At 41.3% G+C, this 14271-nt stretch overlaps 1 protein-coding gene across 18 annotated transcripts in view; it reads right to left on the reverse strand.

Moving 5' to 3' along the window:
- The window catches only part of nrxn3b (neurexin 3b), a 295437-nt gene extending 289182 nt beyond the window's left edge, over positions 1-6255 (reverse strand). For 7 of the 18 annotated variants that reach the window (XM_034900799.1, XM_034900797.1, XM_034900813.1 and 4 more), the window contains exons 1-2: positions 5972-6253; positions 933-2028 (exon numbers count right to left, since the gene is read on the reverse strand). In XM_034900799.1, the coding sequence (XP_034756690.1) occupies positions 933-1629 (697 nt within the window). In that variant the 5' untranslated portion in view covers positions 1630-2028; positions 5972-6253. Of the gene's footprint in view, positions 1-932; positions 2029-4209; positions 4449-5971 lie in introns of those variants that run through there. The other 11 variants (XM_034900814.1, XM_034900805.1, XM_034900804.1 and 8 more) reach the window with 4 other exon arrangements.
- Positions 6256-14271: the final 8016 nt, after the last annotated feature.

Here is a 14271-nt window from a genome sequence, read left to right on the forward strand (position 1 = left end):
CAACATTAGTATGTTTTAAAAGATGTGGGTTATATGTTAACCAGCCCTTAACCAGCAGCAGCATACAGAAATGTAAAGTAGTTCATGTACAGTACAAGGAAAAATGTTATTTTTAGTATTTCTCGGAGATAGAGGGAAGGACCAGTGACAACTTTTTAAAGTAGGTCCTGCATTATATCACTGTCACTGGGCCATTTTAGCGTATCTGTAAGTATTAGCTGGAAGACAAAAACACTTGGTATGCCTATATCTTTAAATGTGAAGAAGTAGAATAGATTATTGTCAAAGAGGTGCATTTCATTACACTCCCCAAAAAAGAGATGACCTTGACACAGAAGCAGAGGAAAAATAGACAAAGTTGTTTCTCATCCAAACACTGTGTGTACCTTCAGGTCCCTGCACCACCTTGCAAGAGCTGAATACATTTAACGGAGAAAAGAGAACTGAGTGTTGTAATTTTAGTCATATCAGCTAATACCGTATCCACCACTTTCTCATCAAAAGTAATAACTGTGAAGGCAGAGGAAACGCTGAGCACATCACCTCCAATTTAACTCCCACATGAAATATGAAGACTTACCAAAAAAGCTGAAAGAGCAACAACCCACAAATAAATATAATGTCCTGCGTGAATGGCATTACATCTTTTAAAAACACAAGTATAGCTAGCTGATTGTGCTTCATATAAACAACACTGTTGTGTAAAAGCTACATTGCAATCCATGATTTTAACAACATACACCTGGTGAAAAAAGCAAATATGAGAGGTTAATGTAACATCTGTTTTTACTGTATACCTACCTGGAGGCAGACAGTAAACCTGTTGTTAGTTCCGTTCTAAATATATAAGGAATCCCTGTGAATTATTTTAATCAAGATTTGAATCAATATTCAGTGCTTGACACAGAAAGCTCTGGAGCCAGCCCTCTTACCTTCAGTGCAGTATCGACCTACATATCCAGTTTTGGAGCAGTCACAGTAGGTCTCTCCATCTGCCAGCGAGCAGATCCCGCCATTCTCACAGGGGTTCTCTGTGCAAAGGCCCATCATCTCCAAACGTACTTTCTGACTATTGATGAGCGTGGGCAGGTTACTCCCATAACTGAGGTCTGTGATAATTCCCTTGAATGGTGGTAACTCACGGACAGAGGGCAGGGTGATGGCAGATGTGCGTATGTCCCCCGGGAGCCCTCCGAGAAAGAGGTCGCTAACAATCTTCATAAACCGTCTCTGGGGCCGCACCTCTTCCGTCTTGGTCTGGCCATCCACGGCTAAGCCAGTCCGCAAATTGTGCCTGTTGATGGCGGCAAAATGCCAGCGGCTGTCGTTGACTATCTTGTCGGAGGTGATGGTGGTCTCGGCACAGTCGATGCTGACGCGAAGCTGCAGCTTTCCCTCGGATACAGTGAGAAGCAGAAAGTCACAATAGCCGCCGTCGTCAAAGTAGAGCAGAAGGCCTTCCAATTCTGAAGTCTTGAACTGAAATGTCAGGTCACTTCTGGAGCTGGCGTCCCAGCGCAGGTAGCGAGCCCACTGACCTTCAGAGCCAGTAAACTCCAAGCCTACACTCAGGCCCAGCACGGTACTTAACAGCAAGAGGACATGACCAGGTAGGCTGTTGGGATTCATCGTAGAGAATAACAGGATGCGCCAGAAGAGGGTTACAACTGGGGATAGATCCTCAAAGTGATGATCACACCTGATTCTGGCTAAATTCCAGGATTTATCTGCTGAATCTTATATTCCACATAGATTACTTTACAGTTATTTTTTTTGGAGGCAGCTCGAACATTGATAATGGACAGAATGTTATCAGATGTATATGGAAAAATATCCAATTTCCCCACAAAGTGGCCAGGTGAAAGTGCTAAGATGGCGATCCTTGGTGTGTTTTGTCAGTGATTAAGTGCTGCATCTTGCGATTTTTCTTTGAGGCGACTTCCTGGATTGAAGCACATAACCTTCATCGTTGGTCCAGTTCCGTGCCCCATGGTTTGACCTCCAGCTTAGGATACACCTTTGACAGAACTGCAGAAAAAAACAGATAACTTTAAGCAAAAGTTCACGATTTTCACATTATTCATTATTTGTATTACAAATGACAAAGGAGCCACCTGCAAATGAAATAAGTGATGTGGTTCACTTATGATAAAAACGTAAACTTGTAAATTAGAAAAAATATACATAATGCTATATACATGCAACAAATAAATAATTTGTGAAAGCGACAGTAATAGAGGTGTTAATTTAACTCCGAGGTCATTTTTAGCCAGCTTTTTGTAGTGTTGTAACATTATATTAGCATATATTAGTATAATTAAGTCAGTTCAAATTATATCTCATTAAAAAAGAAGAATAGAGTAGCGGTGCAGATCTTGTGTCACCAAATTAAGTCAAATATGCAGCAGATAAACAAAATAACAACTATCTGTTTACATCAAGCTCTAAGAGGATATTGAGAGCACCACTCAATGCAGATTTGACTCTCCACGTAGCCAAAAAATACAACTAAATAACCACTTATAACATCCATTAAAGGTTTACGCGCATTTTATGCTGGGTGCAATTTCTACCAATTACCCAATTTATTTCAAGATCCACTCAAATAATGGTTCAGAGTTTTAAAGCCTTAATTTAAGTGAAATTCCTTTACTTGGGAAGCACAAAAAGTAAAAGTAGCCTGCGGTTGCTGATACTGAGATGAGTAAAAAAATCCATGAAGGTGAGCCAGAACATGTGTTAATAAGCCTTAAACGTTAGCCTGCTATCTGTAAGGGTCTGCTGGGATCCTGATAAATTTGACTAATTATCCACCACCACTCTCTCTCATTTGCATGTCTTTGAGGGATTACGATCACAAACAGCTTTTCAGAAAGATGTGGGGATGGTGACACTTCATGCGAATTCCATCGTTTTTACCATTTTTATTAAAATTTTCTTCCAGTAAATACATATTCAAATTATTTCCAACACAAAAACCTGCATGTCACTGGTATGGAATATTAAGTAACTCACCTTCCCTTGCTTGCTATACCTGTACTCATTCAGTTCTGTTTAAATTTGCTCAGCACAGCTATAATAACTCACATGGCGAAACCTTATATGTGTGTGTACTCTTCCAGCCCTTTGCCCTTGCGATTGTTTTGGCAGTGGGCTGCCCACCAGACAAACGCATTGCCCAATCATGACAGTAGCACAGAACCATGCAACACAATAGGGCCTTTAACCACCTGCCCTGAATAGTTAATCTTGCTGCAGCAGGCGAGCTATTGAATTCTAGTAACCGATCCCTATGCTAATGCACTTTGTGTGCACGCATGTGTGTCCCTGTGCAGGACTGTTCATGTGTGTGTCTCTGACAACACTGGGTTGCCTGGCTGAATCATTGTCTTTGTCTTAAAAGTGACTTGGTGAGACAGAGGAGAGGTTAAAAGGTTCTGTGTGGTGAAAATAGCCCCCGAACGCAGCTGTGTCAATCCAAACCACCCTCTATAGACGTGTTCTAGTGCTGTGTGTGTGTTCCTTCAATAAGCAAAGCTCGATATGCCCATGAAACCTGAGACTCCAGTCTCCTATTAAATTGGCCCTGACCCCTATTCAATTAACACGACTCATTGTGTGTATTGCCTAACTGAAGCCTCATGAGAGCCACAGATGTGCCAGAAAAATGCTAACAATGCTAACATGTTCTCTCCGTTTACTAAAGTAAGGGGGACTTCTTTTCTCCAGTGTACAAGTTACAATAACGTCATTCACATTTAATCTTGAATACATTTTAAATGAGACTATGATGGTGGTTAATATTCAATTAATTGGCATGTGACCAAGTGAAAGCCCTAAATGTCCATACTGAACTCCCAAATATCTAACTGACTGCGACGGTCAAAACTGTCCACCTGCTTGCTAGCCTGTAGGCTAAGCTGTCCACCTGCTAGCTAGCCTGTAGGCTAAGCTATATGAGGCTAATGTGGCGAAAAGTCAAATTTTACACGACACTTTGCTTCACAGACTGTTACGAAACATGCCCTTTAGCTAACCCAACGCTTGATAGCACACCCTGTGGGGCAAAAAGCTAATTAAGAACTCTATTTTGGCTACTTAAAAAGTGTCTGTGTTTAACTAGCATAAAAAGAAACTTATTTAAGAAAAGAAGTAGTATAGGCCAAGAAATATTGGGCCACACATTTCAAAAAGGAAAGGCGTATCTACCTTGACGTCCTCGACACTCAGCAATAACTAGCTAGCTCCTGTTCTTGATAGAGTTATAAGTACCGTAAACACATATTTTCCTGGATATATGCGTTGAATTATTAAATAGAGCAGGATATGAGATGACCTGCACGGAATACCGTCAACGACTGGCCATAAATGATGCATTGATATCCAGCCTCGGTGCTGTAGTTATTGACATGTTTTGTAATATAGCCTAGCCCCCATTACGCACTGGAGACCCCTCTACCCCCCGCTGTGCTCCCTGTCTATCACAAGTTTGAGCCCGGAGGAACGATTTAATCCGACATCAATCACAGCAGACAAGGGTATTGTGTGCGTGCGTGCATGCGTGCATGCGTGTGTCGGACCTGCTGTCTGGACACTGCTGCTGTACTGGTTAGACAAAGTGATGTTTCAGGGACCACCTGGGGGCCTTTAGGGGTCACCAAGCGGTCACAAGCAAAAACAATCATTTACATCGACAGCATTTCTCTTGACTAGGCTACCCAATGTGAAAAGGTGTTTGGATGTGCTTATTGATTGGGTGTAACTATGCATCAAAATCCATTAAACCTCCCAAATGCAAATCCTCAGGACAATTAGGCATAAAACTTATTTTGGGGGATCCTACTGGTCTGCCAAGGTCATTTTAACTGCACAAATTTCGTCCCAGTAGGACAATGTGGCACCACCAGTTACCTCAATGTCTGAATTGACACTTTAAAATGATTCCTTCTGTCTATCACCCAGTGGAGTTATTAAATGAATCTGATTTCCCTACTAAAGGAATAGTCTCACTTTTAACCATGCATGCTTTAGATGAGCGAAATAGCTCACAAAATAGGCTAAAATTATGTCAACCTAAACATTAAATTGGCCTTTTATTTTAATGTTCATCAAGATAAACATAAAGGTGGACCAGGTTACACTCAACTCTGCATTTAGCAAAAAGACATATGCTTATTTTGCAGGAATTAAACTATAGTTATGTCAGTCTCTACTGAAAACCCCGATGGATCTCTCAATGCTTTTCACAAAATGAGTGCAATAACCAACGAAGATGATCATTTTTATCAGTTTGTTGAACATTTGATACATTCAATTGAAAGTAAACCGCTCAAAACCGATTGGAAACCCGACCCGCAGCCATGCAACATTTTCCAGCGGCGCTCCAGTTTTCCCTCTGCTCCTCGCACGGTGGCAGTCTGGCTGCTGATCAGGGCTCTACAAGACATTGCTCTAAAAGAATTACGAAGCGAAATGTGATCAGGACTCGGGTTTGAATGTAAGAGTTCATTTGTTAATCGTAAGAGGTTCTGTCAGTTTCTGCTTCAGTGTTGAAGGTTTCGTATACTGATCTGTCCCCGCTGAGAGACGCGATCCAGTGAGCTGAAACTTTCCGTTTCAGCGCTCTCCGCGCATTCCCCACAAATATATTTGTCACAATTCCAGCCCTGAGAAGTCAACGTGGTCTCTTGAGATGTGGTTTGCCACAAATAACCCCGCTCATCTGTGAATAAACTGCGGATGAGAGCTTTAAAACTAACCACCCAAACCATCCCATTGCGGTCAAATCCCCATCGCGGTCCAAACTCACAAAATCCACATCAAATTCACAGAGAAGGAAATAAATCTTGTAGAAAATGTTAAGAATCCCACAGCACAAGTACCTTCACAGAAAACTGCGTGAGAGATAAAACGAGATGCATAAATGAAAGAAAAATATCCCACAAATATCCTAGTTTTAATCTGCTCCTACCTTATCGTGCAAAGAGACGAGTCCGGAAGCATAAAGCCTATGTATAAATATAGCAAATTACAACAATCCAGAGCAAAATTCCATCACAAAAACCGTAGTATTTTATATCATAGTCTGTCCGTGGCGGCGAGATGCTGGTGATGAGGAGGTTATTATGAGTGAGGCGCGGTGGAGGAAAAGGCAGGTCCTTCTTCCCCTGGCTCAGTGAACGCGCATCTCTCAGCTCGACTCACTCAGCGCAACTGATGATGGGCCCCTGGATTTCTCCCACACTGACGCTCTGACCCGCCTTCTACACAGCAGAGGAAAGAATCATTCAAATTGGAGAGATAGTATACAGAAAATAGCCCCTCAGGACAAGTTACTAATAATGAAAGCTCTTTCTCTTTTTCCTAGATAGGCTTTTATATGTAGTATTCAGTAACCTACTGTTATTTGTGCGATGGAATTATGAACAAGACAGGGCGCACAGGACTTGCCAGGACATGCACACTGACGGTCCACTTCATTGAATGACATTAAATATATATTTTGGACATGCATTTTCACCGTCATAAATATGCTTACGGTCTGGCGGTGTTCTGTGGTTTATCTATATGATTGACAGGCTAGAAAAGGCTTATGATTAATTCTGGAAAAGAGCACAGAGTGAAAATGGGACTTGTTTTATTGTGAAATTCCAGATATGTCAGCGTAGAGGCTGCAGAACTTTGGACAGCACCCTGATCACTACCCTGCATGCGTGTGCAACATGCGCTGTTCGAGCTCTGGCCAGGGTTCAGCACCTTGGACAGCACCTGGGAGTTTGCGTGTGTCCTCAGCAGTCCTGATCCCAGGGAGCTGTCCACGGTGCTGAACCCCTGTCAGGCGTTAAAGAGGCCAGGAGAGGAATACCCGAGACATCGGCAGTGCTCTGTTCTCACATTTCATAACACTAATCGTGGTAACAAAGTGCTACAAGAAGAAATTACAAAAAAAGAACATCAACAAAAATACATAATGAGAAGATTGAAGTGGAAAGAAAAAAATAATGAAAATAAATATTAGATTTGTAAAATATAATAAGATTTAAGACAGAATGAAAACAACACAATGGAAAACTGTCAGGATTAAAAACCATTGCATCAAAGCAAAATGTAGTATATCTTTCTGTTGTTCTGCAGACTTGTTAGTTAAGAAGTGCTTTGGGACCTTTTGTGTTGAGTCAGTCGGTAAGGTCCTGCCTGAGGATCTTGACCTGATCTCTGACTTATGTAGACCCAATAGGTCTTTGTAAATCTGGGCATCAGACCAAGTTTAAACATGATAAGTGCTTGCAACCCATGCCCAGTTTCTAAATCTGGATATACACCAACTTTCTTTCTGTGGCACAAATTCAAATCCTAACTGATGCATTGAAAAATAGCTGGAGGCGTGAGAGTGACTTTTGACTGAGGCGGGACTACAGGGAGATGAGAAGAAAAGCATCAATGACCTGCTCTTGTTCTGTGAAGACTAAAACATAGACAGACCATAGAGACTTGAACATTTCCTGAGGAAGTACAGTAAAGTACAACAATGAAAACGTTAATATACAACTGTGAGACAGAACTGTGAAATGAACTCAGACAAAACCATCTGTATGCAAGGGTCTTTGCACCCAAATAGATGTTTTCAGAAATTTTAGATGAGGATGATGATACAATGTCAGGACTTTATGGACACATACCAGAACATGCTTTTTTAACTAATCCTTAACTCTAGTGTTACTTTTAAAGGACACAGGTCAACTTGGACCCTTATCATTTATTTCATTGTACGTATTTAGACATCAGTTTTTGGTCAGTTTTCGTTCCTACCCTCACCTATGGTCATGAAGGCTGGGTCATGACCGAAAGAACGAGATCCAGGGTACAAACGGACGAAATGGGTTTCCTCAGGAGGGAGGCTGGGGTCTCCCTTAGAGATAGGGTGAGAAGCTCAGTCCTCCGAGAGGAGCTCAGAGTAAAGCCGAGGTGGTTGATGTGGCTCAGGAAAGGGAAGTTTGGGGTCCACTGTTGGAGCTGCTGCCCCCGCAACCCAATACCTGATAAGTGGATGAAGATGGATGGATGGGTAGATGGTATTTAGATTAAATGTTATGCAGATAAATGCTGTACATTAGTTCACCCTAGGAAAGAGGTCTAATCTTCTAAATTAACTAAAAACATGCATGTGCATGTGATTGTATTTTGAAGCAGAAAACATGCAGACAGAAAAGAACTGGGCCTAAAACACTGCCATGAGGGACTCCACAGGCTCTGGTTGCCCTGTTGTTACTGCAACCAACCCTGCGTGGTTGATGAGGTCACTCTTACCGCTTCAACTACTTTAACTAGTTCTAGTTGATCAACTTTGTTCATTCCGGACACCAATCTAAGCTAATATGTTAAAACAACAAAACATTGAAGCTTAGTACAAATTTGACCCAAACAACATGACGTAAAAACATGATACTGATGATGATGGCATTAATAAAATGTAATCCATTTTGTCTAGTTGTGCAGTACATTCTGATGTTACTGTAGGTGTATGGGTGACTTCTGAAGAGTGGGCCTTGAAATGGAATCCTTATGAATATATTATTTTTTGAATAAATTCAAGCGTTTTTCTATTATCAGTGCAGAAGGTTGGACTACATTGTTGTTGTTTTTTATGGTAAACACACCTGAACAACATGGAAACGGTTTTTCCTCTTACTTTTAGTGATTCAAGTTGACTATTTACCATTGACGATGCTCACCTGGCCCATCCATGGGTTCCATACTAAAGCTAATCCAGTGACATTTTTACTAGGTTTTAGGGTTTAATTATAACGCAAGCATGGTGAGACGCTCGTCAGCTCTCTCTAATGAGCAATAGCAGAGAGAGAGACAAACAGTTAAGAGGAGTGGGACATAGAGCTCCATCTTGACAGAGAAAAAAAATGATTGAGTGTTACATGCAAACAAGCATTCATGACCCAGTATGCCTGACGTTCACAACCCTGACAAAACTGCATGCACACACCATGACAAACAAGAGGATTTCTTCCACAAATAAATCATTACAATCAAAGACAATAATACTTCAAGCTCACTCACTTTCTCACGCAAGGTTTTCTACCCTTCTTTCCTCTGTACTGAAAAGGCATAATAAATGAATTATTACCCTGTGAAAACATCTTCAAATGGAATTCAACAAAAGCTTCTGGCTTACGCTATTAACCCAGCTACTTTTTGTGTAACCATGAAATGAATCCAGCTGCCACAACAACTGTTGTAATATTCACAATGTATTATATATGGCATGATGCAAGAAAAGCATGAATCATGTATGAAGCATATTCCTTCTTCATGTAGAGGGGCTTGGGACTGTGCTTAGTCATCATGCTAAGAAATTGTATGCAGCAGTTGTGTCGTACATTGTTGTGACACGTGAGCATGCTCCAACATCCAAGAAATGACAGGTTGACCAGGCAGTCCAGCAGGGGTTCCTCACCAGTAACATGTCGACTCTTCTTTGGTTTTAACTCTCAACGGCTTCTTCCTCTCCATTACAGTATTTATATTTCCCTGCTCTTCGTTTCTTATAAAGATTTTTGAGTGGTAAATCTGCCCCAGTTTTTCTTTCATATGTGCTGTGAGAGAACAGAAAGCTTGACAGATGTAGCAGTAAAGGGGGAGGGGGCTTAGTGAATGGTCATTCCAATTTTCTGTAATCCTGCCTCTCTATCTTTCTCCCTTAGCCATTGGTTTCACCCTCTTTTTTCCCGGTTTGTTTTGTAGACCTTAAAAAAGGAAGATCCCCTTTCCCAACACACAGTCAATAACTTCCAAGAAACCATAGACTCTTCAGTTCCATTGCTTTTACTAACCAGCACTGTTGCCAGATCAACGGCCTTCTAGAGCCCCTGTCTGCCCTGATAGTGAGGTGTTTGGAGTACAGTTTAATCTTTAGCTGACTCCTCTCTGCATGATATGAACTGCAGTCCTGTAAAAAGGAGTGCGCTAAGCCTCCACTTACCACATGTACAGCACATGAACTCCTAACCCATTAGCCTTCAGTTTGAACAAGGCTTATTCTTAAACCACAGACAGATGACACTCTGCCAACGCCGTCTGTATGTGTGTGTGCTAACAATGTGCACTGCAATTATTCATTATCTTCTCTAATTGTCCCCATTGTGGTATTATACTCAGTTAATCGCGGTGGCGCTGCATTCACAAATGATCATGTTTCTGTGGGATGTGCAGTGTGTGCATGCGCCATCTGTGTGTGCATATCTTTTTTGTGGGAAATTTGGTTATTAGAAAAGTTGTGAAATAAATAATGTCAAAGAAGACAAAAGCAGACATGCACGCTACATAATGCAGCCTAGGAGAATCAACTACTTTTTTTCAGTCACTGTTTTTTTAGCTCTTTGAACCGGCTCTCACATAGAAATTAATGAGCTGCAGAGTGTTCTAAAGATTTTTCCACCAATAGGAGAAAAAATAAGATAAAGTAATTTTGCTAATTCTGATCAAATCCCTGTTACCTGGAAGTGCAGCAATCAAGTCAAATGAGAATGATAATACTTTGGAAACTGCTACAGGTGAAACAAGATGCTATATTGATAAAGGTAAAGTTCATCCAATATGGCTTTGGAAGTTCAAATCCAAGCATCATGCGTCTCTGTAGACTAATGAGGAGCCAGATGTAGAGGGTGCTGGGATATGAATAGGACAGAAGGGCTGTTAACTTAGTTTAACACAAGGAGTGGAAGCATGGGGGTCATCTAGCCTGGCTCTAAAGGTAATGGAATATGCCTACCAGCATCTCTTGACATTTATTATTAAGTTATATCTCATTTCATGGTGGCAGGCATTTACTTTTACCATTGCAGAGAACAATGTTAACTGATTTCAGTATGCATGCTAAGCTAAGATAACCACTTTCTTGCTGTAGCTTCATTCTACTGACCGGCTGACTTCCACCTTTGTGGCAATACACTCTTGTATGCTAAGAGTCCCCCTCTTGAGGTGTAAATGCTAGCCTTATCTGATGAATTAACTGTATGTGTGTGTTATTCCTACTACTGTAAGCCTAAACAATACATTTCAACAAGCCTGCTGCCAGCGGGCACCACCTGCTATGGTGTTATCAATAATCCATTAGGGTTCTAATAATGCTGTATCATGGTTTAGCACCTCCACACTGAAGGTCACATGTTCACACACACACACACACACACACAAACACACACACACACACACACACACACACACACACACACACACACATTGATTGATCCTAATTGTACTATTTTTTCCTCAAATCCCTGCTGCCTGAAAAAGTGAAGAGGCCGTTAGCGGGTCAAAGTGATTACACTATCAAGGACATCTATTAGAATCTAATTTGGCCAGGTTGGGTCCTCGAACAGGCCCAGCTAACCTCCTTAATGGACATTCATTTATCTCCCGTAGTTTGGGAGCGGTTTGCGTGCAAGATTCGCATCTTTGGTGCTAAGCAGGATGGATGTGATATTTAGATCAGTAGGTCCGGTTTATGGGGAAAAATATGATGGTATACAGATGATGAGAGGGTTATATTTCATTGTAAATGTCAATGTAATGTAACCATCAATGCCCAGGGTGGGGGACTGTGTATAGTATAAACACTGTATGAGTCTGTTTACTATATATATATATATATATATATATATGCAGCAACCTATAGAGCACGACACATAAAGGCCCTTCTTCCATCGCTCCCTCACACACTTGTGAGAATCTATTTGAATAATGAGAAGAAGCACCTGTCAGGCTTGGTTATCTTGACACATTGGCTGTAGTCCTAACACCTACATGCTTCTGAAGGGAGAAAGAGAGACAAAGAGACAGAGAGCACACTCACTTCAGTAGTATTTTCTTTAACATTGATGATCCCAGTGTACATTAAAGTGTGAATTGTCCACCCATTGGGCTCTAGGTTTCAACACATGCTTTACTGCTGTCACTACCATTTTCTGAACCTGTCATCTCAGTTATCCAGCTGTGAAAACACATACATGTCCATTAACCTCAGACCAAATCCCACTCCAACTTTCTGTGCCATGTTTCATTTAAAACACAGGTGTCTGTGCAGAAAGTCGAAAAAATGAAACAGAAAAACTAAATATAGTACTGCGACAAACCAACAAACTGTGACTTTCTTTATCAGACGAGGAGTGAAAGAACAAGCAAGATCCGCTGCTCGCACCCTATGCAACTATGAAGTGTGCAGTCTTTCTTATTACGTGTTTTCACAGTCTTATTGTCAACTTACTTGCAAAGTTTACTTTTTAATTGACGAACATATTACGTGTAATTCATGGCTCAATTCAAACGAGATCAAAACAGTATTTTTTTCTCCCTGTTCACTACCATACATACGTTTTTAAGACATAAGGTCCCACAGGGTCCAACTGAAAGGGGAGGGACTTTGCCTCTCTACATCTGTGTAAGAAAATTGTGTATCACACTTTGTTGTGTTCATCATTAAAAGTGGAATGGATCCTAAAGAATGCACTCCTGTTTACACACAGACTTTAAGACTCCAGTCAAACCTATAGTATGATATACAGTACATTGTGCATATTTGAGAGTATAACATGTTAAAAGAAAATGTTAAAGGGGGCCTGGGTGGCTCATCTGGTACTAGAGCACAGGCCCACATGTAGAGGTTTAATCCTTAACACAGCTGCCGTGGGTTCAACTCCAACTTGCGGCCCTTTTCTGCATGTCATTCCCCCCCTCTTTCCTCTTTCACGCCTCCATCTGTCCTTAAAAAATGAAAGGGCTAAAATGCCCCCCAAACAAATTATCTTAAAAAAAATAAAATGCTAAAGGTTAACAAACACATCTTGCTAATGCCAGAGGTCACCTTTTCATTTTGTCATGTCAGGGTGAGTGTAAGAGGACATAAAAAAACTCGATATCAAAGTGAAATATCGCTTATAGAGTAGCGTCTCACACCTCGGATCCAGACGGGCAAAATTCTTGGCAAGACACCTCCGCCACCTGGGCATCCGGACACTCTGACACCTGGCAGGGCCAACTGTGTGATGCCTAAGTGTTTCAGACTACGGCCAGATGGTTGCATGAAGAGAGTTCACACTCGCAGACAAATGTGTACTCACAGACACATGCAGTTTGGCATACAGTAGCCTCACACAAATAATTCATGTGAGCCAGATGCACTGCAGATCTACAGTCTTAAACACATGCGCACAAAAGGATACTGCTTAGGTTCTCTGCGTGCACAGTATTCTTAGGAGGGTGAAAGGCTTAATGTTGTCTTAGTTGGTCCTTACACCGGCTTGATATGTGGGGAAGGATGATGCATCTTTCCAAAACTATAAAGGTTTCATGAGAACTAAGATTTCATGTTTACTAGCTCCCTATGTATGTCTTTGGTAACAAAACATACTGAGCCTTCTAACTATACTATAAATATGCCAGTACTGGGCTGAGGTTCAAGTCTGGAAAAAGGTAACGCATGTGTGAGCCACCCAGAGATAGGGCAGGGTATCATTTAAATTATAGATGATTAATGATACCAGTACCAATACCAGTACCCTTAAAGTGATGCTGATACTGATACCAATGGAGTACTTTATTAGATTTTTTTTTCTAAATCCATCATTTTAATGGAAGATCCCAGTTGGGTAAAATACAACTACACATGGGTTGTAGCTGCTGCAAAAGTTGGCCAATCACAAGCTGCATTACATTGAAGAACGCTTGGAAAGGAAATTACAACCCCTAGCCTCCACCTTGCCCCCCCCCCCTCCTCCTCGAAAGCCACAGACTTAGAAATGGCACATACTAAGGAAAGCTCATTGTGGGACTGTCTGTATAAAAGCATCCAATGAGCATCACGTCTTGGGACCTTCAAATATAAACCTTCGTCCACCCACCTCCTTGTAGACAGAAAGATGGCTCATCTTGGTTACTCAAACTTTATGGTTGGGAACAGTCAAAGACTGACGCCAGGCTAAAGATTTTGAATAAGGAGAATGACAAAGAGGGAAATAAGGAGAGAAAGACAGACACAGAAAAAGACAGACACAGAAAGATACAATAAAGGCCTCTGCCCCTCAAAAAATACTTCAGAGGCAGTGAGTGAAACAAAAGCAGCCGCAGAGGGACAAACAAACAAAGTGATGAAAGCTTGGAGAATTTCAAAAAAGATGACACATTTTTTCTTTTATATGAAGAGAGAATGCCTGCTTATCAAAGCATCGTACAATGCAACGCTGAAGCGCGAGCCATTTTTCC

This window comes from Etheostoma cragini, chromosome 18 (genome assembly GCF_013103735.1).
Source record: "Etheostoma cragini isolate CJK2018 chromosome 18, CSU_Ecrag_1.0, whole genome shotgun sequence".
Classification (NCBI taxonomy): Eukaryota; Metazoa; Chordata; class Actinopteri; order Perciformes; family Percidae; genus Etheostoma; species Etheostoma cragini.